A 24395-nucleotide genomic window follows, 5' to 3' on the forward strand; every position below is an offset into this window, starting at 1 on the left:
GGAAGGAAGGCCATTCGGCCCATCAAGTCCACTCCGCCATTTAAATCATGGCTGATGGGCATTTCAACTCCACTTCCCTGCACTCTCCCCGCAGCCCTTGATTCCTTCCGAGATCAAGAATTTGTCGATCTCTGCCTTGAAGACATTTAACGTCCCGGCCTCCACTTGCACTCCGTGGCAATGAATTCCACAAGCCCACCACTCTCTGGCTGAAGAAATGTCGTCTCATCTCAGTTTTAAAATTTACCCCCTCTAATTTTAAGGGTGTGCCCACGGGTCCTAGTCTCCCAACCTAACGGAAACAACTTCCCAGCATCCATCCTTTCTAAGCTATACATTATCTTGTAAGTTTCTATTAGATCTCCCCTCAACCTTCTAAACTCAATTCAGTACAATCCCAGGATCCTTAGTTGTTCGTCATACGTTAAACCTACCATTCCAGGGATCATCGTGTGAATCTCCGCTGGATACACTCCAGGGCTAGTATGTCCTTCCTGAGGTGTGGGGCCCAAAATTGGACACAGTATTCTAAATGGGGCCTAATTAGAGCTTTATAAAGCCTCAGAAGCACATCACTGTTTTTATATTCCAACCCTCTTGAGATAAACAACATTACATTCGCTTTCTTAACCACAGACTCTACCTGCAAGTCAGGTGTGATGAGGAGTTGTTTACTGTGAACAGCTGAAGGGGCACACTATTTGAATTCATCGACTGATCACTGGGACTGATAACATACACTTCTAGCATTACTCTGGGCATGAACTCATTTCACCTCACTGATCCGCGATGTGCCCATCACAGAAATAAGTAATTTGCATGGAATACATGCAGCGTGTTCATAACACTCAAATTTAACATCTATTGTTCTATCCTGCAAATACTGCATTTCTAAAATGCAAATCTGTTCTGCTATGTATTAGCAAAGACATGGACAGCATCAAACTGGTCGGGTCTCTTTCAACCTCATGGGCATTCAAAATTTCAGCTCTAATTAAATAGTCATTCAAGCTTGCAACAAAAATTTTTTTCATTTTAAGCTCAATGAGATGGTAACAACCCCAGTTTCAACACAAAGATTAAACTGAGAAACATTACATTTTCTGGTGACATCCTTGAATGCTTTACAGGTGTAGAGCATATTCCAATATCTTAAAGCGCCTTTTTCATGTTTTTCTTTTAATTCTTGAGGGGCTGAAGGAACATTTTACACATTTTATTTTATCAACAACTAACACGTACAAATTGAGGATACCCCCTTTGTGAAGGAATTTTGAAACAACGTAAGCAATTTCAGTTCAAAGTTCATCTGCTAGTTTGAAGCTTTCAATTGCTTTGGCTCAAGGCATGCATTTAGAATATTTTAAAGGAACATGTGAAGCAGCAAAAGCATTCATTCTACCCCTGTCAATACGTGACTCGAAACATAAAAATAAAGTGTTGGGAACAAACTGACGTATAAAATAAACCTTTACCTTTTTTGCTGCAGCCATTATCACATTTTTGCACAACAACCAGCACAAATGGTACCTAAACATCTTAGCAATAAAATGAAATTGGTTTATGTCCTTACCCTCCAAAGATACTCCAGTCCTATTAACTCTAGATCATCCATCATATAAGCACGCCGTTTTGCTACAAGCTTCCCTTCACGACAGTTCACAGCTTTGAAAAAACGTTCAAAGCACTTCATCCCATTTTCAGTTAAGAGACAAGGATCCAGTTGCAGGACATTATTTTCAAAAAAGTCCTTGTTTATGTCTGGGTCTAAGTCAGGTTCATCTCCCATCAACTTGGAAAACCACTTAAAACAGGCTTCACGATCGCAAAGATAGACAGCATTCTCAGCTAAACACTTCCAGATTTGCTTGGCTTGAGGAGCACACAACCACAACTGGCCATCCTTCAATAAAAATCTAAGGAATAAAAATGCAAGTCAACATGGTTAGGGTTGGGATAGAATACTTTTTCCAACATGATATCTCATTTGTTGACATGGTTCATTACTTCAGCTCTCTACATCAACAGCCAGCAAGCCAATTTGTTTTCTAGGCTGGAAAATAGTTTGCATACACAATTACCTCAAGAAATTTAGTCGCTCTTGGACCTCTTGCACGTGGCTATACCGGCTGCCTGACCGCACAGTTTGTGGATCATACTCTGGGTACTCTGCAAGAAACAAAATTCCCCTTTGATGCACAAGACACTTGCAGTTGCAAAAGTGAAGTTACATTCAGTTACAAGACAAGAGTTTGCATCATATTCTCATCTCTATATATAAAGATCCACCACAGTATTAGAACAGCGAAGCTCTTTAGTGTGCAATCAACCATCAGCCTACATTATGTGAACTGCATCAAGTGAAGCATAACACATCTTCTGAATTAGTTAAGATTGAGAATTGGATACATTTTATTATTACAAAGACATTTTAGGATCACTTGAGCTTTGGAGAAATAGCTGGACTGGTTTCTGGAAGAGGTACCTCAAAAGTTCACTTTGAACATGATTTTCAGTAAATAACATGACGCAACACATACTTGTTTTGCTATTGACCCCAGCTGCAATTGTTTTCATCAGTTACAGGCTTGAACAGGTTCTTGCTTTAGCTAGACGTAGCCAGGTAAAGGCAAGCCATGGTTGTATGGAAGCCTATGAGCGACAAGCTGAAGTGGACAAAAGTCTGATCAGCTATGCAACTTATGGCAATCTCAGTTCTTTAATAAAATCATCTTGTTGAGTTCAGGGTGAAACTCATTCGTTCTTTTCAAGGAATTACTTAAGAAATGCCTCAAGACTCAACTTCCTGATAGGCTGTGCCTGTAAGACTTCCAAGAAAGTTTTACACAATTACAGGCGAGAACACACATGCCACAACAACATAACCAGGAATCTCCGCAGAGATTTCTTTCTCCCCTCTCGTTTCTTCTAGGGAGTGAGTGAATGTGTTTGCGCCTTTTGGGGATATTGGAAGATATCAACATCTAGATTTCGATTTCTCTCTTATGGATTGCTTATGTTAATGAATCATTACATCTCTATTGAATAAGAATGCATTACAACCACCAACCAATGACTGGTCAATAGATCTTCATGTCTAAAACCTGATAGAAAAGGTATTTAATTGGTCATCTTGATAACTGGGAAAATATATTATGTTTTGGCCAGTGGATAGTGGGACTTCAGCTACATTGTACACGTCCAACCTCGGTTCTCACATTTTAAAAAAAGTGAGGACTTGCAGCAAGATACATACTACAGAACACTTAAATAGAAGTGGGTATCAATAGTCGGAAAAGGATAACAGAAAAGGCACTGGTGTCTCGCTCATTTTTATGAGAATGACTGACAGTTCAAAATTTAGCTGGTTATGTAAGATTTATCTTTAAATGATCAGCAAATAACAAAAGGTCAGGCAAAACTGAGGCAGCAGTACAGTAATTGAAACTGGACCAACAGCAATACAAACCAGGGAATGAGTGAATTCAATTGGAGAGAAATCATTCGCAAATGAAGCAAATTGAATAATAATCAGAAGGAGAAACTGCATAACTTGAATTAGTCATACTCCAAACAGCAGAAAAGGTGAGTAAGCATAAGCACGAGTGGAGGGAAAGAGGAAGAGCTGTGGGAGGAAATGAGGGGCTTGGGAAACAAAAATGAGAGAAGGGCAAAGTGAGGAAGAGAGCGACAGACAGAACAGAAAGAGAAACAAACAAACAGGCACATATATGGGGAAGGGGTAGACGTGAGAGATAGGGCACTGGGGATGAGTGTGGAAGAGGTGTTGGTACTGCTCTGCCATTTAACACGATCACGGTAGACCTCATCTCTGCCCTAACTCCACTTCCCCGCCCATTCACCACAATCAATGGGATCAGTATTGGGACCTCTCCTGTTTATATATCAATTTGGACGAAAATTCAGGTGGCCTGATTCCTAAGTTTGCAGACATGAACGCTGGTGGAACAAAAGCGAAGATTGCTGGAAAAGTTCAGCAGGTGAAGTAAAATCAAAGTCAACATTTCAGGTTGAGCAGCCCTTCCTCAAAACCCAAGAGCATGTGAGATGCTAAAGGGGATGGACAAACTAGATATATAGAGCAGATGTCTCCCCTTGTGAAAAAATCAAGAATGAGGGATCTGGTTAACTCCAATTTTTGTCCACAGATGCTGCCAGAACTGCTGAGCTCTGAGCAATCTCTCTGTTCCTGATTTACAGCATTCAGAGTTCTTTGGTTTTACTTTAGTATGAAAACTGGTGCATATAAATAAATAAATAAACAAACCGACATTTGAATAGGCAGGAAATAAAGGGATATGAACCACATGCAGTTTTTGGGATTAGTCTAAAACAGCACCATAGTCAGCACTGACATGGTGGTCTGAAGAGCCTGCTTCTGCATCGTACTATTCTATCGTCGACAGCTCATTAAAAGTCTATCTCCTTAAATTTACTTAGTGTTCCAGCATTTACCACACAGATAATAAATTCTAAAGATTCACAAACCTTTGAGAAGTAATTTCCCCACGCTTCGTTTCTCCCCCTTATCCTAAACCTATGACCCCTCTTTCCAATTTCCCCACAAGAGGAAACATCTGCTCTACATCTACTTTGTCAATCCCCTTTAACATCAATTACATCTCCTCCGATCCTTCTGAACACTGGAGACAAAGCCCACATCTTGGGAATCAATCTCGCGAACCTCATCTCAACCACATCCAACACAATTATAACCCTCCTCAGGTAGTCAGTGCAGGCTTGGAGGGTCAAAAGGCCTGTGCTGTAATTTTCTTTGATTGTCAAGGAGAAAACTGTATACAATATTACTGATATGGTCTCACAAAAGCCTTGTACATTTGCAGCAACACATCCCTATTTTTATGTCCTATTCCTTTAGCTAGTGCCAAAATTCAATCTGCATTCCTTATTGCCTGTTGTAGGCACAAATTGATTTTCTATACTTGATGCACAGGAGACTCCAATCCCTCTGCAGTGAAGCAGTCAGAAGTTTCTCAATTTAGCTAATAAGTTGCCTTTCTATTCCTCCAAAATGGATAAGACTCTTATCTACGTGAAACTTCATCTGCCAAATCTTGGCCCATTCACCTATCCAGAGTCTTTGTAAATTTCTTACTCCTCCATTGAAACTTACTTTCTCACCTATTTTATGCCATCTGCAAATGTGACAAGTGTACGTCCTATACTTGCACCTAAATCATCAGTTGTAAATAACTGCGGTCCTACGGAGCCTACCCAGTGTACCCAGGGTTGCATCACGACAACTAGAAAAGACCCATTAACAGAACTCTTTTCTTTTCATTCGTTAACTATTGCCCTGTCCAAAAATAAATTCCCCTAACCCCGTGTGATCTTAACCTTGCCTACGAGCCTTATCAACAGCTTCTCGAAGTCCAGATATACTACATCGACAGTATACTTATTTTCCATGTCACTTGCTGCATCTTCCAAGACCTCTAGCAAATTAGTCACATGATTTACCCTTCATAAAAGTACGCTAACTCAGAAGAATCACATTTTGAATTTCTAGGGGTCCTGTTACTGCTGCCTTAATAGTGGATTTTAAAGACACACATTAAACTCACTGGATCGTTATTTCCTACTTTCTGCCTCTCTCTCTTTTTGAATTTGGGAGTTGTATTAACATTTTTCCAATCCACTGGAACATTTGGAATTTTTTTAAACAGATGGATCCCACCATCTCTCCTACCACTTCTTTTAAAGGTCCAAGAATACAGGCCTTCAGATCCTGGGGACTTGTCCGTATTCAATCCTGATAGTTTGCTCAATACATTTCCCTAGTGATGATGATTGCTCAAAGTCCCCCACTTTCTATAACTGCTGTTTTTTGTGTTATGTTTGGGATGGTACCAGAGTCCTGAAGTGAAATGGAGTAAAATATTAATTTAGTAACTTCATGATGTGTGTATTTCCCACTATTAACTCTCCAGTCACATTTTCCAAGGGATCAAAGTTGATTTTAGCTCTTCTCTTCCATTTTATATATTTAAAGATTTTGTTTGTTTTTATATTTTGTACGACTTTTCTTTCAAAATTTACCACTGCTCTTTCTCATTTTCAAGTCCACTGGCAATTGTTGGAAAAACCCATCTGGTTCACTAATGTCCTTTAAGGAAGGAAACTGCCATCCTTATCTGGTCTGGCCTACATGTGACTCCAGACTCTCAGCAATGTGGTTGCGTCTTAACTGCCCTCTGGGCAATTAGGGATGAGCAATAAATGTTGCTTAGCCAGTGGCGCCCTCATCCCGTGAATGAATAAATAAAATAGTAACCCTTGGTTGATCTTTCAAGGTTGCCCAACCTACCAGTGACCGGTGTAATATTGTATGACTTAGTAGGCATCTATGCTGTCTTTAATATTTAGCTGTGGAGGTTTTCTCCTCTTCCTTGAATCCATCTCTTTCTAGGGTATTCTTTAGTTTGGAGAAATTGAAAATCTTCTGAAACATCCACTAGTCCCTCAAACGCACCACGATTAGTCTTCTTGCCCAAACCACTAGGGCCAGATATGTCCTCCTGGCTATGGAATTTCCTTTAAGTTCAGAATGCTAGAATGGGACTTTGTTTTCTCACTCTGCCACGAAATTTGAAACTCAAACATGGTCTGCATACACTTCTCTGGAGGATTCCTTACGATAAGATTAATTAATCCCACCTTATCAAACAATACTAAATCCAAAATAGCCTGCATCTACAACATATTACTTCAAGAAACAATCTCTAAGACATTCACAAAAAATTCTCTCTCAAGCCTACCATAACCAATTTGATTAATCCAGTCTCGGTACATATTAAACTTACCCACAATTACTGCTGCACCTTCTTGTCAGAAACCTGCAGAATTTCCTGGTTTATACTGAGCCCCAGTGCAGACCTACTGTTTGGGAACTGAGAGATTACTTCCACCAGGGACTTCTCTCCCTTACTGTCTCTTATGTCGGTCCAGACTGATTTTGCATCTGGATTCCCAGTGCTGATCAACATCAATATCGGGAAGCAGGGGCCTAATGGTATTATTAGTAGACTTTTAATCCAGAGATCCAGGCAATGCTTTAGGTGCTTGGGTTCAAATCCTGCCACAACAGATGATGGAATTTGAATTTCACATAGAAAATCTGGAATTAATAGTCGACTGATAACCATGAAGTTGTTGTCGACTGTAAGAAAAACTCATCTGGTTCACTAATGCCCTTTAAGGAAACTGCCAAACTTACCTGGTCTGGCCTACATGTGCTTCCAGACCCACAGCAATGTGACTTTTAACTGCCCTCTAGGGCAATTAGGGACCAGCAATAAATGCTGGCCTAGTCAGCAAGCCCTACATCCCTTGAATGAATTAACAAAGTTCTCTCCCTGGTGCCAGGATCAAGAAATTCACAGGTTGCAAGACATATTTTTGAGGAAAGGGAAGAAGCCAGATGTCAGTACCAATGACTCATGTAAGTACTGAAAGCAGATTCTAGGAAGTTAGTAATATCAGTCAATTTTCTGCCACAAGTTTGACATATCTGGGAGTTTTTACTTGCCCAGTCATCCAGTTAAACTTTGAACAGCCTTACCTCACTTAAAATCTTCAGTTGGTAAGGAAAATCATTTTTCTGCAGACTTGCATGTGGCTAATATCACTTTAAATAATTTCCACAACAAACTAATTAGGTTTCTTCAATTTTTACTACTACCCAGTGCCATGTTTGTCTACCTGTTACTTCAGGCAGCTAAAGTGACAAAATTCTTAAGCCCTATTTGAATTGAACAATGTTTCCAAATCATCTACTGAATTGAATCAGCTTATCTAAGTCAACTGTTTAGATACATAATATTGCCTGACACATTTGTGTGGCCCTTTAGTTGAATGAATCATAAACCTCACCTCACTGAAATTAAAAGCCAACAATAGATAAACTGGATATATTCCAGTCTGGGAACACAATTTTATGTAAATAGAATCAATCAAGTGGGCATTTTGAGCTTTGCTTAATAAGTCTTGAACAGTTTATTTTTATTAAAAAAACACACTGCTTTACCTTTATGGAATTGTCTTATATTCTCCATATAAGCAGAGAGGTTTTCAGCTACCAGAGTGACCAATGAATGATTGTGTTGAAGTTGGTTAATCAAGTCATGTCGATAGAACACATGTGGACTTCTTTGGGTCTGGCTACAAAGAAAACATTTCTGTTAATCAAAACCATGACTCAAAAATTAATTTACTGTGGTACTCATTGATTTGATCACCTTTAATATACATGCACTCAATTCCCAAGATAATGATTTTCAAACCTTGAATTGTGGGATCTGCCTAATGTATTCAGAAGCCTATAACCTAACAATGTTGGTAATTGACAACGTGTTAAGTAAAACCCCAGAGGACTCTAGATACGTACGGGAGAAGCAAATGCTAACTTAAAAAGAAACCAATTTGACCAGGTTAGAGCTGCTTCAGACCTATACAAAAGCTGAACGTAGTTCAACATAAAAGCTCTCTGCTGGACTCGACCAATCAGCTGTTTGAGATAAATTTACATTATATTTAACAAACGTAAATATACAAGCAGTCAAGACACCATATGAAAAGCAGTACAATCAGTACTGTTTGTAAATGGTTGGTTGGAAAAGCCAGGTTGAGCATCTGAAGAAAAGGAGGTCGAGGGAGATGTGTTAGAAGTGCACAAGGCTATGCTAACTTTATCTGAACCTGTCGAAGAATAGCTGTTCAACTATAACTTACCTGAAAAGAATAGTGCAGGCAAATCTAATATTTTAGTAAAATGTTGCAGGGGGTCACAAGGAAGAACTTTGTTAACCGTGAATGGCTACAGCAAAGGGTTCAAACGCCATCTCTTTCAGTAAACATTCCAACATCTTTGCTACCTCTGGTATTCACAAAATTCTGCACTGTTCCCTGAACCTGTTCTATTTTTCATTTAAATACAATAACAAGCGCTCTTTGCCAGTACTCCCATTTTTGGTGAGTGTGTACATACACAAACACATACATGAAAACCTGTGTTTTGACTAATTGCTGCTATCTTTCGATGAGTGGTGCATTTCCATTAAATGCTTCCACTATCAGAGCACTGATGCTCCATGGAGGGAATCAGCAACTTACTCCAGGTTTGTATTGTGATATTTTGGGTTGGGTCAAATCCTAAAGGGAGTTTTGAAAGACATGGTCGTCATCAAATGTCTTTTTCTTTCTGTCTATGCGTGAAGTATTTTCTCAAAAGAACAGGAAATAAGTATGAAGCACTTCAACAACCTGCAGACACCATAAAGAGCATTTTAACTAATTAAGCACTCAAAATATTGCCTCATTTACTATCACATTCTCTACATAGGAAGTTACACAGACAAGACAGATTATTAATCATTAGCTGGGTGCGTTATTTAAGAGATAAATATTAGCTTGGACACTGGGTAACCTGCTCTGCTCTTGAAATATGTTTGTGGAATCTTTCACATCTGTACAAGAGGCTGGCTAGGCTAAACAGCTTATCGGAGATGACTCCTCAGACAGCATGTTATTTCTTCAGCATGACATGGGAGTGTCAACGTATACTGTATACTCCTGTCTTTTGGGGCTTGAACCCACAACCTTTAACTCAGATTAGAAAACCATAAGCGACCAATACTGGTACCAGTGAGGCACCCCTCTGAGGTGGTATAATCTGGCAGTACACCTCAAGATGTCTGGAGACTATTGTGGCATGTGGTGCATATTTAACAATTACTGGTTGGGCATGACAAATCTTTTTAATGACAATGACGAAAATAAATTCACTTTAGAGCTGAGAAGGGGCTAAATGCATGTAAAATCTCGCTAATCTGGAAAAATCAAACTTTATTTGCTGTGGTCAAAATGACAGGCATTGTTGCAGGGGGAATTAAAAAAAGCAGATTCAAAGTGGGCTGCAGATATAGCACTGGTATTAAAGACGATGTTGCTGGTCAAGATGACATCAAGCAGCTTAAATACCAACTTTTGAAACCTGAACACATCTGTACAATAATAATTAATACCTGCATGATCAAATCTACAATTCAGATTGCCAAGTACCTTTATGCCAATAATTTGTTTATCCTCCAGCAACTTTATTGCTCTGCATCCCTGCCATGCCAGATATTGGACATGAGCAGCGTACTTTCCCTTAATGTCTTCCGCTTGCTGTCTGATTTTATTTAGCAACAGCAAAACAACCACTGTCGATGATTTATTTGATATTTTTACTTACTTCATAATTACTTGGTACGCTGTTGTATACTTAAGGAAAAAAAATTATTGCCCAACTTGGTTGTGAGTATCATAAGCATAACTGTACCTTCATTTCCTGATGTGTAAAAGCAGATCTAGATAGTTTCAATTTTCATGAGACACCATATGCATGAAACATAACCTGAAGTCTACGTTTACTTGCAAGGATGAAATGTATAACTACTACGTGTAACTAAATCCAAAGAATGAAGATCTTTTGAAATAATGGTATTTCCATGTCACTTTTTAGGAAATGATTGTCTACATCTCAGAGGATTCTAAGTGGTCATTCATCATACCTTAAATTCTGTGGTGCTTCTCCAAATAGACTACAGATTTCCCTAATTTGTTTCAAAGCAGGAATGACCCATTTGTCATTAGTACGTAGCTCCTCCACAAAACGATCTATCCACTGGATCTTCTGAGTGTCTCGGTCCTATGTGAATTGCAATTGAGTTACTAATGCCAAAGTATTACAGAAAATTAAACTAAATACCATTTACGCAGTAATTCGTCCTCTTTGCTATCGAATGGAAAATGCTATGTATTTTCAAGAACATTTTTCAAAACAGTTAGTTTAAAATAAGAGTACAGAAAATATATTTGGGACAGAGAATAAGGTCAAGCCTGCCACCAAAGTAAACACATGATTACGCTTCAAATTCAAATAAACAGGTAGCTTGAAAAAGTTAAGTCTTTTCCATGGCTGAGTTCACAAATTATATTGCTCAATGCTCAGTGTTATTTGATTTTTTTTAATGTAAAAAGTTTGATTCACTTTTACTTTCAACACATAGGCAAATGAGTTTTTCAACGTTGTTTGTCACTTGTATAATCTAATATATGACAATAACACTAAGATGAGAATGTTGGGAAAGAATACAAAAATACCTAGCTTCTGAAGCTGACAGCTTCATCCATTTAGAAAACCAGCTATTTTGAACTGAGCAATTTTGTTTTTAAGTAGTTTACAAGACTGGTCATTTTGTTAATTAATAGAATATCTGATAAAACACTCAATTCCTTATTATATCATTTTATGTGAGACTAGGACCCATGGGCACAGCCTTAAAATTAGAGGGGGTAAATTTAAAACTGAAATGAAACGACATTTCTTCAGCCAGAGAGTGGTGGGCCTGTGGAATTCATTGCCGCAGAGTGCAGTGGAGGCCAGGACGTTGGATGCCTTCAAGGCAGAGATCGACAAATTCTTGATCTCAAAAGGAATCAAGGGCTACGGGGAGAGTGCAGGGAAGTGGTGTTGAAATGCCCATCAGCCATGATTTAAATGACGGAGTGGGCTTGATGGGCTGAATGGCCGTACTTCCACTCCTCTGTCTTATGGTTTTATGATATATGCAAATAGAGAAGAACAGCTTCCTCCCCCACTATCAGACATATGAATGGGTCTCTTGTATAAAGAGTCTGTCTTTCTCTGCACCTGTAACACTATATATTACATTCTGTTCTATTACCCTGATGTACCTATGAGCGCTATGACTTGTCTGGTTGGCACAATACTTTTTGCTGTGTCTCAGTACATGTGACAATAATAAAATCAGATCAAACCAAACAGAATTTTATAAATAAAGTTACTGAACTGCAAGTACAAGAGTCACAGGGGAATTTAATTCCTTGACAATTACAGAAACCGGACTTAAATGTGGGCAGGGCTGGGTATGAACATTCTTGAGTGCAAAGTTCAGCAAAGACAGGAAAAGTGGATGAGGCAGCACTTATTGAGAAGAATATTACATTTCTGGACATAGAGAAGTAAGACAGAGTCTATTTGTTTACAGTTGAGGAAGAGGAGAGCTACTATCTTACAAATCCATGTATTCCACAACCTTTGGAGAAATAAATCTGCAATACAATTAGAGGTGCAAATAGTATGCATCACAGATGGGGGATTATCCCAATAGGGACTGTGATAACAGATAATAGTACACTTGCATGTGTTCGAGGGAATTTTCTAGATCAGTATGCATTTAGCTTGACAAGAAAGTTGACATCGCTGGATCTGGTCCCAGGCAATGAAGTGGATCAACTATCGGTAGGGGAACATTTAAGAGTTAGTGACAATGTGGTTTTGGACAGCTACTAAAAACAGCAGAAAGCACATCAGAGCAAAAATAATAAATTGCAGATGGGTTGATTTTACTGCAGTAAGCATAAACTGGAAATAGAAGTTCTACCATCAAAATCATCATGGAACATTCAACTCGCTAAATTTAATGAAGATGGCAGTTGAGTTATGTTGAAGCACATGGCCATGAATTAAAAAAACAGAACAAAGCCCAAACCCTTTCAATGGCGGGAGATAGCAAGTTGAAGCAAAGACTCAGCTCATTAAGACAGACGTCAGATTGATAGCACAAGAATACTGAAGTTTAGAGGGGGAAAAAATAGGAAAATGAGAAACAAACAAATTGTGAAAAGAAACTAGGATCTGACATAAGCGCACAAATAGTAACAGGGCAGAAAAACGATGACTGGGATTGAAAGCGGACCAAAACAGGGAACAACACCAGGGAAGAGAGAACATGGTTGTAGTTGTAAATGAGTATTTCACATTGATCTTGTTGAGGAAGACGTTGCCAAAGTCATAAAAGAAAAGTTAGTTGAGACACTGGGTGGGTAAAAAATATTGAAAAAGGTGGTGTTAGAAAAGTTCATGCTAAATAAAGTGAAGTTCAAGGACCAGGTCCAGGTTCACCAGAAGAAACTGAAGAAAGAAAAAAACTATAAAGACACTGGACGTAAGGTTCCAATTCCCTTCAACAGAGGTATGGTGTCAGATGACTGGAGCATTACAGCTGCTGCACTTTTGTCAGAAGGATAAGGTCAAGTCCAATAAATATTGAAGAGTAAGTTTAACTTTTATAGTAGTAAAGAATATAGGTATGATAATCCAGGACAAGATTAACAGCAAACTGGACAATTGTGGATTTAAAAAAATCAGCACAGATTTGATAATAGCAGATTGTATTAAACTATTTTAAAATTTTCAAAACTTGAGATTGTGATCTGTGAGGGCAGTGAAAGAATTTAAAAATTACTGGGCAGATAAGCAGCAAATGGAGTCTAATACAGAAAAATGTTTAGTATTAAATTTTAGTAGGAGGAACAAACAGAGGTAATATGAAAGGCTCAATTCTAAAAGGGAGGTGGGGGTGGGGGGGTCAATGTTCACAAATTGCTGCTAGTAGTAGTGTATGTGTATATTAGGAAAACAGTTAGTAAACATCCTTAACGGAATAAAATAAAAAGAGCAAAAAAAAGTTGAGATTTAATTTCCATGAATATCGCAATTAATGTATTTTGGCACATGCCTTGGAATCAGACATGTAAAAGTTTACTATGCCGTATCTAATAAAACGCAGCATTCTCTCACCTGAGAACAGCTGTAATCCAGGATTTTGATGTGCGCGCTTAAAGCCTGGTCCATGATGTCAACAGGTACATCATCACTGTGTGCTAAATTCCACAGGAGGTTCAACACTTTGTGAGCCATCACACCATCTTTGTCATCCTCAGCAAGGCGACGAATCAACTCTAACAGTTTTTCACGTTGCTTTTTACTTGCATTTGTCCAACTTGCCTAAATTAAAATTTTGGACAGGGAATGAATACATAATTCATCATACTGGTCAATTTATTTAAACATGAAAGAAATTTACCTTAAAACAATCAAAAAGGTGGTCAAGCTGTTCAGGAGAAAAATCCCAAGCTAATTTTGCAAGGAGGTCATGGACATTCTTCACAATTGCTTCATGTTTACCAGCCTGCAGAAGAGAGTATAAGCATGTATCAACATGGAGAATTTCAGTGGTGGGAGGTTCTTTGAAGAATCATCAATTCCTTTGAAGAAAACACCCCAATTCTTCCAGACAAGATGCATTTTCTCCTCCAGAAAACTTAACAGAAGTTAAGTGGTTAGTAATGTTGCCTCTCAGCGCCAGGGACTCTGATTCACTTCTGCCCTCAGGCAACCGTCCATGTGGAATTTGCACATATACCCCCCCACCCCAGGTCTGCATGGGTTTCCTCCCACAGTCCAAAAGGTGGACAGGCTAGGTGGATTGGCCATGCTAAATTGCCACAAAGTGTTCAGGGATATGATTATAGGATGGATTATAGGGGGGAGGAGTCCCAGAGGGATGCTCAGTGGGTCAGTGTGGGCTTGTTGGGCCAAACGGCCTGTTTCCACATTGCAAGGATTCTGTTCTAAGTTGAAGCCAAATAAAATTTTCTAAAAACAGCAGTGGCATCTTCAACCTACTCACAGACAAAACGTTTATTTGGAACTTACAATAGCTATATTCTGCTAACTCCACTAAATCTAGTGCAGTCCATCATTCAGGGGTGATATTCTCACTCAGGTCAAGTGATCATGAATTCAAGACCTACTGTTGCCAGTGCGGTATTCAAAAGATCTCACATGGTCAGGGGTGCTGCTTTTTAGATAAATCTCAGATGGATTTGAAAAAAATGACTGCATGATTCATTTTGAAAAACATTGGAGTTCAGTGACATACTGACCCACATTTATTGTTAATCACAGAAAATGATGATATAGTCAATTACCTGTTCTTCTTTTAACTGGTTGCTTTGTTTTCTCTAATGGAAGCAACAACATTTATATAGAAGTACCTCTTCAGCCACTTTTTTTTCAGGCAACATGAGAGTGTAAAATTATGAACAAAAAAATTCTGCTAAAACTGGAGACCTGAACTAAAATTGCTAATGAAAAGGTCAGCATACCTGACAGCATCCAGCAAAGGAAGTAGAGTTAACATAAGAGTCCAGCAACTCTATCAGAACTGACAGTAATTCGGGAGACCAGGCCTCCCCCCCCCCCAAAACAAAGGTGGGCTCTCGCACGGTACCACTGCTGCTGCACAGCGCCAGGGACCAAGGTTGGATTCCAGGCTTGGCTGACTGCTTGTGTGGAGTTTCGATGTTCTCCCTGCCTTCGGATGCTCTGCTTTCCTTCCACAGACCAGAGATGTGGAGGTTAGGTTGATTAGCCATGGGAAATGTGGGGTTATGGGGACTGGGTGGGGCCTTGGTCTGGGTGGGATGCTCTTTGGCAGGTCAGTGCACATACTGGGCCACACAACTACTTTGCACACTGTAGGGCCCCTAAATATCAACAAGCCCCATCTATATGTGAAACTGCGGGAGATACTAAATTTCTTGTCAGTATTTAGTGTGCAGTAGGGTATGGAAGCTACAGAATTGGGAGAAATAGTGAAATAAAAAGATCTTCACGAATGTCCATATTACAGAGGTGATGGTGGTGTTAGATGCCATAAAACGCATAAAGGTGGTTAAATCCCTGGGACGCGATCAGGTGTATCCCTGAACTTTGTGGGAAGCTAAGGAAATGATTGCTGGGCCCCGTGCCGAGTATCATCGGTCGTCACGGGTGAAGTACCAAAGACTGGAAGGTGTCTAACGTGTTACCATTGTTTAAGAAACATGCTAAGGAAAAATCAGGTTACCACATATTGATGAGCCTGACATCAGTGGTGGCTAAGTTATTGGAGGTGCTGAGGGACTATGTGTGTGTGTATTTGGAAAGGCAAGGACTGATTAAGGATAGTCAACATGGCTTTGTGCTGGGAAAATACTGTCTCACTAATTTGATTGTCAGTTTCTTGAAAAAATTCAAAGAGGAATGATAAAGGCAGAGCGGTGGATGTTTTCTATGTGGACTTCAGTTAGGCACTTGGCAAGGCTCCGCATTAAAGATTGGTTAAAAAGGTCGGATCTTATGGAATAAAGGGAGAGCCAGCCATCTGGATACAAAATTGGTTTGAATGTAATAGACAGGGGGTGGTTGTGGAGGGTTGTTTTTCAGACTGCAGGCCTGTGACCTATAGTGAGTTGCGAGTATTGGTGCTGGGTCCACTGCTTTCTGTTATTTTACATAAATGATTTGGATGAGACTTTAGGAGGAATGGTTAAGTTTGCAGATGACACAAAAATTGATGGTTCGTTGACAGTGACGGTTATTTCAGCACTAACAGGACCTTGATCAATTGGGTCAAAGAGTGGCAGATGGAGTTTAATTTAGATAAATATGGCATGTTACATTTTATAATGCATATCATGCAGAACTTATACATTAAATGGTAGGGTCCTGGAGAAAGTTGCTGATCAAAACGAACTTAGGGTGCAGGCTCATAGTTCCTTAAAGTGGAGTTGCAAGTAGACAAGTTAGTAAAGGCAGTGTTTAATATGCATGCCTTTATTGGTCAGTCCGTTGAGTACTGGAGTTGGACGTCATGTTGCAGCTGTTCAAGATATTGATTAGGCCAATGTTCAATCCTGGTCTATTACAGGAAACTTGTTGTTAAACTTGAAAAGGGTGCAGAAAAGATTTACAAGGATTGGACAGGTTGAGCTACAGGAACAGACTGAATAGGCTGGAGCTGTTTTCCCTGGAGCATTGCGGCTAAGGGGTGCCCTTATGGAGGTTTACATGCTCATAAAGGGCATGACTAGGGTGACTTGCCAAGGTCTTTTCCCCTGGGTAGCAGACTCCAGAACCAGAGGGCAAGGTTTAAGTGAGAGGGGAAAGATTTAAAAGGTACCTAAAGAGCAACATTTTCATGGAGAGGGTGGTTTAAGTATAGGATGAGCTGACAGAACTGGTAAAGGTTGGTACAACATATAAAAGGCATCTGATGGGGTACATGAATAGGAAGGGTTGAGGGGGATATGGGTTAAATGTCAGCAAATTGGACTAGGTTAATTTAAGATATCTGGTTAGCATGGACATGTTCAACCAAAGGGTCTGTTTCTGCACTGCGCAAGTCCACGATTCAATGATAGCTTAGTGTAGCAGATAATGGGTTATCAGTTTTGAAAGCAAACCAAGTAACAATAGGTGTCCAAGGGATGAAAATAGGCTGACTGTGCAAAAAGCAACCCATGTCACAATGGGACTAGGCATGGCAGGTGAGTAAGAAAACAGAAGATTGTTTCAAGTACTGGACGCAATGCTGAGTCCCAGAAGCTACTAGGTCCACAAGCAGAAAATGCGATGCTGTCCTTCAAGCTTGTGCCAAGGCTCGCTGCTGCAGGCCTGAAACAGAAATGTTGATGTAGAAACACAATGGTATTCAAGGGGTAGACAACTGGAAGCTGCAGGTCATTTTTACAGATAAAACGTAGGTGTTCTTCAAAGCGGCCACTCAGTCTACGTTTCAACTCCCAAAGTAAAGGAGATCACATTGTAAGCAGTGAATACAGTAGCCTAGATTGATCTGTGATTGCATGGGAGGGTGCTGGAAGTTTGGCAAAGGAGAGGGACTAGCTTGCAGGCAGTACAGGTAAATCACTGCTCTACCTCCTTATATCTACAAGGGACCTTCTCATATAATCACAGGTGTAACACCTGTCCATTTACCTCTTCCCTCCTCAACCAAGGGTCCCAGATATACTTATCAGGTGAAGCAGCAATTCACCCTGTATTCCATTCAATCTAATTATCAAAAGCTGCCATTTCTGTCACCCCCAACAGCCTGCCACATCCAGACACATTCCCCTCCCGTCCTTTGTCAGCATTTCATAGGGACCGTACTCTCTAGGGCATCCTGGTCCATTCCTCCTTCATTGAAGAGAAGATTAAATGTTGAATTCAGAAGCAGTTTTGTTGTTAAACCAAAATGCAGTTACTGGATTATAACACAAGCTACTGTATAGATTCCAGAAGTTTGTTAATAAAACTTTAGACATTTCCATACTTCTGCAGAGATCAATATCCATTGTACAAAAGTAGGGTATGGAGAGAGTACAGTGATTGAAGCAAAGCATTAAAAATCTCAAAATGCAAAATGCCAAGTAAACAATTCATTATTTAAAATTTAGCTTGGTCATGCATAATTGTGTCTTGGAGTTGCACTGTTAGACCATTGGAGGTCAATATTGTGATACGTTTGTTGGCACTCAGGCGTACTGAGGGAAGAAACTGGAACTTAGCTGAAAAATTAAAGAATGTTAGATAATGTAAATTGACTGCAATGTATTTTTCTGAGACCATTTAGATGTTTCTGTCAAGTAGTTACAAGTTTCAATTTGGAAACGTATGGGTTTTACTTACAACTTTAATAAAAATCTAGATTCTAAGTTATAAGACTTACTATAGTCAGTCTTTGGTATCACTACCAAGTAAGCACTAATCAGTCAACAGATACAAGAAGTCACCACCTAATAAAGGGTTAGTAAGAATGAAAAAAGGAGCCAGCTTGAAAACCATAAAACCTCAAATTTATTTTGACCCCTGGTCAACATTACTATTTTAAAATTCTCAGCTGCATTCCAAGTGGTTTGAAAAGGGGGGGAACATAGCGTTATTTTCCCCCCATGAACCAGGTGTCATGACATCATGGAAGCTGCTCATCACACTTCAGCCTCCTCAAAGTTACAAACCAATCTCTAGTTTTCATACGGATACAAATATTTCTCATGTAATTTCAGGTGTTGATGTCTTCTGAAGTCAGGGTTTCAGCATCTCTATACACCAAAATTTCAGATTTACATGGAAACAATCTAAAATCATACAGCTCAACTGATACGGTTCCTGCTGATTTTCCAGTTGGATCATGAACTTTGTGACATTGGTTTATAGGATTATTGGAAACCTGCAGAAAGAAAGCAAGGTAAATTCACCTTTTCTGGATCTATTAATTCATGATGCTCAGTCAACAAAAGAGGCAAGTCAGGTTAACTAACTGCTTCCTTTAAAGGGGAAGTCTGAAGAATCTCCTTAAAAGGAGAAGCTCAAAAAGCCACTGCAGCTGGAGTTCGCACAAGCTAAGAACTCATTATCTTTAAGACATTGAACACAACTGTCTACTTCTGCAGAAGCACTGCCAGCATTCCACTCTCCTGAGCCTGCAACATACCAGTCACAGTGTCTTCACCACTCCCCATAACAACAGTGCCACCAGCTGCACTGGTTCTCATGCCCTCTGCTTTGCCTTCCATATCTTCAGTGGGCCAACTGCTACCAGCCTGCCTGCCCTCCAACAAAATGTACTGGCTGCACCTGCACCCACTTCTACCCCAGCTGCTGTAGGCCTGCTGCCACCGACACACAGCTTCTTCTTACCCTACTCCACCCCGACAATCTCTAGCCCCAGTGGTCATTCATTTTCCTCCAGAAAGGCTTTAACTAACTTTAGTCAAGCTGCCGAAAAGCTAGCAACTAGCACTGCTAGCTTACTTAACACAGTAATATTTGAGACAACTTACAAGTATGTAGCATGGCTCATGCATACAAATGCTCAAATAAATTTCGCCATTGTCCATGCAGATCGCTTCTCAAAGCTAATCATAGTAAAAACTGAAAGAACCATAGATGCTGTCAATCAGGAACAAAAACAGAGGTTACTGGGAAAGCTCAGCAGACTGACAGCATCTGTGAAGAAAAACAAAAAAAATCAGAGTTAACTTCTCAGGTCTGGTGACCCTTCCCAAGAAATGATGGTAGCTAGGAAAACGTCGGTTTGCATGCAGAAAATAGGGAAGCAATTGGGGTAGAGAGTAAACGGCAGGATAGAGCCCAAAGAGAGAGAACAGCACTAGGATAGACAAAAGAGTTGATAACGATCTGGCTAGCAAGGTGAATACTTGTTAATGGGGACAGTTAGTGATAAAGAACAGTCAGCGTGTAATGGCAAGCATTGTGATAACAAGGCCAGTTAGGGCGTAAGGGGTAGGGGGCTCGGACATGGGAGAGTTTAGGCTCTAAAATTGTTGAACTCAATATTGATTCTAGAGGACTGCAGGGTCCCCAAGTGGAAAATGAGGAGTTGTTTTTCCATCTTGCGATGGGCTTCACTGGAGCACAGCAGCGAACCAGAGGCTGAGATGTTGATCAGGGAACAGGGTGGTGTGTTAAAGCAGCAGACAACAGCAGCTCAGGGTCCTTTTTGCGAGCAGAACGTAGAAGTTTTGCGAAGCAGTCACCCAGTCTACGCTTCATTTCCCCAATGTAGAGGAGACCGCACTGTGAGCGGTGAATGCTGTAACACAAGATTCTAGGGAATACAGGTGAAGTGTTGCTTCACCTGGAATGTATGTTTGGGCCCTTGGATACTGGGGGGGGGGGGGGGGGGGGGGGGGGGGGAGTAAATATGTAGGTGTTGCACCTTCGCCAGTTGTAGGGAAAGGTGCCATGGGGAGTGCTGGGGTTGAAGGAAGAGTGGACCAGGGTGTCACGGAGGGAATGGTCCCTGTGGAAGGTGGACAAGGGAGGAGAGGGGAACGTGTGCTTGGTGATGGCATCTCGCTGGAGGTAGTGGAAATGGCACCTGAGACGATCTTCTGCACGTGGATCTGATAGGATGGTCGGTAAGGATAAGGGGAACCCTACTGCTGTTGCGGGAGGGAAGACGGGGGTGAGGGCTGGAAGGCGGAAGTGCAGAAGATGGGTCGGATTCGACTGAGGGGTCTGTTGACAACAAAGCTAATTGTCCCTTTTTCCTGCATTAAACATCTGATTGCAAGCCATTTAGAACTATTCTTCAACAAAACCAACGTATTTTTAAACAAAGATAAAAATCATACATGACTAGGCTGAATGCTGTTTTTTTATTTCCTCACCTGTGCTGCCCAAATGTTGTCAAGATCTTGGAGGGTGAGTGCTTTTTCTTTAATGACAAAACGAAGTATCTTCTCTAGTTTTTCAACATATTGCGGCTGATGTAGACTGTCACGCAACACAATTGACAAGATGTTATTTTGTTGAATCCACTCCTACAAATAATTAACAGAAAGAGAAACTCACTGTCAAAATATATGAAATAACAATACTTTAAAAAAAACTATTCAGGCTATGTGGAAATTTGTTTCACAAACTGAAAGTCACAGGAACACCAGCAATCATTTTCAAACTTTCAACATATTTTGAAAATAAAAAAAGGCTGATCATGCAGTTCTCAATGTAGAGAGAAAAAAAACCAGTTCAACACATCTTTCAGGTAGCAAAGATATCAAAATTGCATCAGACAATGTCTACACAGTAAGACGATGCAAGTTGAGCAGAGGTGTGGAAAAAGTAGAACGTGAAACAAATATAGACAGTTGTTAATTGCCAGGTTTAGCTCTGAGTCACTTTTCATTAAATACACAGGCAGTTAAGTGACAAAGAAACTTCTTTGTAACTTGCAAATCAATATGGTACCATTACCTTTATTAAATATTGTTCTGGTCTGTAGACTTGTCCAAGTTAAATTTTAAATTTTAAAAAGGCATTTCTGCCACTTCCAAAGAACAATGTCTAATTCGAACAGAACACAACTAAGTATGAAGACAAATTGATGAAAAGACACTGAAGATGTCTGAACAATCAAACATCACACCACACATTTTCCACTCTGATACAAAAGTAAACCTTAATACATACTGCCATTCTCTCTGCTGTCAACCACTCCTCTTCTTCTGGACTGCCATGGCGATGAGTATAATAAGAGACACTGGAAATCACCTTGTTAACTTCATTTAGTGCATTCATTTTTCCATTAAAAGATGAAATTTGTAACAACCTACAAGACATAGGGTTAAATTACAACAAAATAAAAATCACAAACAACTTCAATAAAAATCTAAAATCTTCCAGTAAAATTACCTTAGTATCATTTTTAGCCTAAATATTTCTAAATTTTTGACAGTTTCCTCCTGCCCAGGAACCCGTGAAGCTAAGTTTTTCAGTGATTTTATTATCATAGATAATGCATCATTTTTGGCTTCATTCTTCGCTTCTTTTTTCAGCTCCTCATCCGTCAGATTTTCTAGAAACTGTGGAACCATTTCTATTATAGGAAGGAAGTATTTCTTCACTGTGTGCAAAGTAAGAAATTCATAACACTGTCCAAAAGGTCTGCAGAGAATTTAAAAAAAGTCGTATTAGCATCTTTGTTTTTGTGTCATTAAACAATATCTTCATACAAAATAAAACCCTTAAACAAAATAAACTTAAAATTTGCATGTCCCAGAAGTCAATAATCATTAAGTAATCATATAAGCCCATAATTTCAGTAACGTTAATTAGTTTGCATCCATACTCCGTCTGCACTTGCTGCATTGACTTCAGGCACAATTCCTATCTCTAAGCCTGAAGGCCTGGATTCCCACCTGCTCAAGAAGTGTCTTTTAATGTATCTGAACAGACTGATGAAAAGCATTTGAAGCACAATTTCTTCACAAATTATGAACAAAGCTAATATTCCTGCTTACTACACTTTTGCATTGTACTGTGTAGTAAGGGCTCATTGTGAGCTACATTTCAGTTTCTGATTTAGAAGTAAAATAAACAAACAACTAGATGAGGAATCAACAAACCAAATTGTATCAAGTCTACTAATTAAGAACTGAAGGTCATGAAACAGGGAACCGTGCAGAAGTTGGATGACATTTTAAAAACAGTACTTCCTACCCACGGAAGGTAATTCACAAAATCCACACTGAATACAATTACGCCAAATTAAAATATATTACAGTTAGGTATAAAACAAGCAAACGACTGAGATTTACTCCAAAAATCAAGCAGATAACATTTGGTTGCTCTTCGATAAAACTAATGATAATTTGTATGCAGGCTACTTTCATACAGCTGATACAGATGTGGTTCCTCTCAAACCTACCCACGTTGACAAAAATAAAAACAGCACCAATTCAACTCTTACATATTTCTTTAGCTTGAAGGACTCATTGTACAGCTTCAAAACGCAGGAACACAAGTTTTGTGCAGGGTAGCACAACAATTGCTTGAAATGAATTATGATATAATTTCCTCAGTCATAATGAAAACTAATGTTCAAGTCCTAAACAACAACAGTCCAAAGATTAAAACTGCACAGCCTTCAGCATCAAGTCAATACACAGTGAGGAAGATAAATTACAAACTAAATTTTCACTAATGACCTGAAAATTTGTTCAAAATTTTCAGTCTGAACTCCAGCAAGCTACTGCTTATCACGTGAGTTAGAGTGCAGAAAGACAAGTTCAAAGATGGTGCATTTCATCAGATAACATTACGAGTTTCACACAATGCATGCAAATGAGGATTGCGACGAATTTTTGCATTGATTCTCTGCATTCAAGTGTATTTTGTGGGTTTTCGAAAGTCCCTTTAAACAAACAAAAAGTACAGGCACTGACTAGATATAGAACTCAAATTATTTTCCCACAAAATGGTTTCTGCAGGTTTCCATTCAAAAGTTCCACAAAAATCAGTTTTCCAGCTCACATCAATCCAGTACTTTAAGGAAGATTAAAACAGGATCTAGTTTCCTTTATTTGTCCACCTAAGACTTAATTGTAAAATACCAACTATTCACTAACATGTCTATTATTAGCAGAGAATTTGGCAACTTTAAACTCGAAGATTTGGAAATGGACAGACTTGGCTTTTTATTCACCAAATAAATCTGGCCAAGTCTGCATTAAAAAAGATTCAGGTCTTAATTGTCATGTGCTTCATGAATTATACCTTAATCACAGGCATCTAATCCCTTGAATTGTTCTGAATTTTAGGTCGTTTCTCTGGGAAAATGATCTGCAATATTCTGTCTGAACTTACAATATCACAAGGAAATGTGTGATATTCTGAAAAACAAATAAATATTCTGATGTGTTTTGAAAAGACTTGCATTAATACTACTTTCACAACCATTCATGAAGTTATTAGAACAGCTATATTCTGCTTTCATGGAAAATCCCAAACCATTGCACAATGGTTAGACAATCTGTTGCAGCTTTCAAGACAAGGCAATTCAACCTGAAGAGTCCAGTCACTCTGGCACCTACGCCAGCAATACAGAAGTCATGACTGGTGCAGTTTAGACTAGTTTTTACGGTTTGAGATATACAAAGAACAAATTAATTTACTTAAGTTCTATCAGCCTAAAAGAATTCCACAGTTAGGGGGAAGAAACAACAGGAATAAGCAGAATTTATAGAAGTAGAACAAAGAAATTAGGAGCAGGAGAAACAAATTTAAACCTTTGTGTTTGTTCTCTCCACTTGCCTGCATGCATCCCAATCAAAACTATCTCACTCATACTTGACAAAGTTCAGCAACC

The 24395-nt window shown here is 39.4% G+C and overlaps 1 protein-coding gene across 2 annotated transcripts in view; it reads right to left on the bottom strand.

Moving 5' to 3' along the window:
* usp9 (ubiquitin specific peptidase 9) overlaps window positions 1-24395 on the bottom strand; it is a 230651-nt gene that overhangs the window by 141864 nt on the left and 64392 nt on the right. For both annotated transcript variants that reach the window (XM_048541510.2, XM_048541511.2), the window contains 9 exons: window positions 21941-22192; window positions 21719-21857; window positions 20917-21069; window positions 13977-14081; window positions 13691-13897; window positions 10596-10732; window positions 8069-8202; window positions 2082-2169; window positions 1574-1916 (listed from right to left, as the gene is read on the bottom strand). In XM_048541510.2, the coding sequence (XP_048397467.1) occupies window positions 1574-1916; window positions 2082-2169; window positions 8069-8202; window positions 10596-10732; window positions 13691-13897; window positions 13977-14081; window positions 20917-21069; window positions 21719-21857; window positions 21941-22192 (1558 nt within the window). The remainder of the gene's footprint in view (window positions 1-1573; window positions 1917-2081; window positions 2170-8068; window positions 8203-10595; window positions 10733-13690; window positions 13898-13976; window positions 14082-20916; window positions 21070-21718; window positions 21858-21940; window positions 22193-24395) is intronic.

This window comes from Stegostoma tigrinum, chromosome 12 (assembly GCF_030684315.1).
Source record: "Stegostoma tigrinum isolate sSteTig4 chromosome 12, sSteTig4.hap1, whole genome shotgun sequence".
In the NCBI taxonomy this organism is placed as follows: Eukaryota; Metazoa; Chordata; class Chondrichthyes; order Orectolobiformes; family Stegostomatidae; genus Stegostoma; species Stegostoma tigrinum.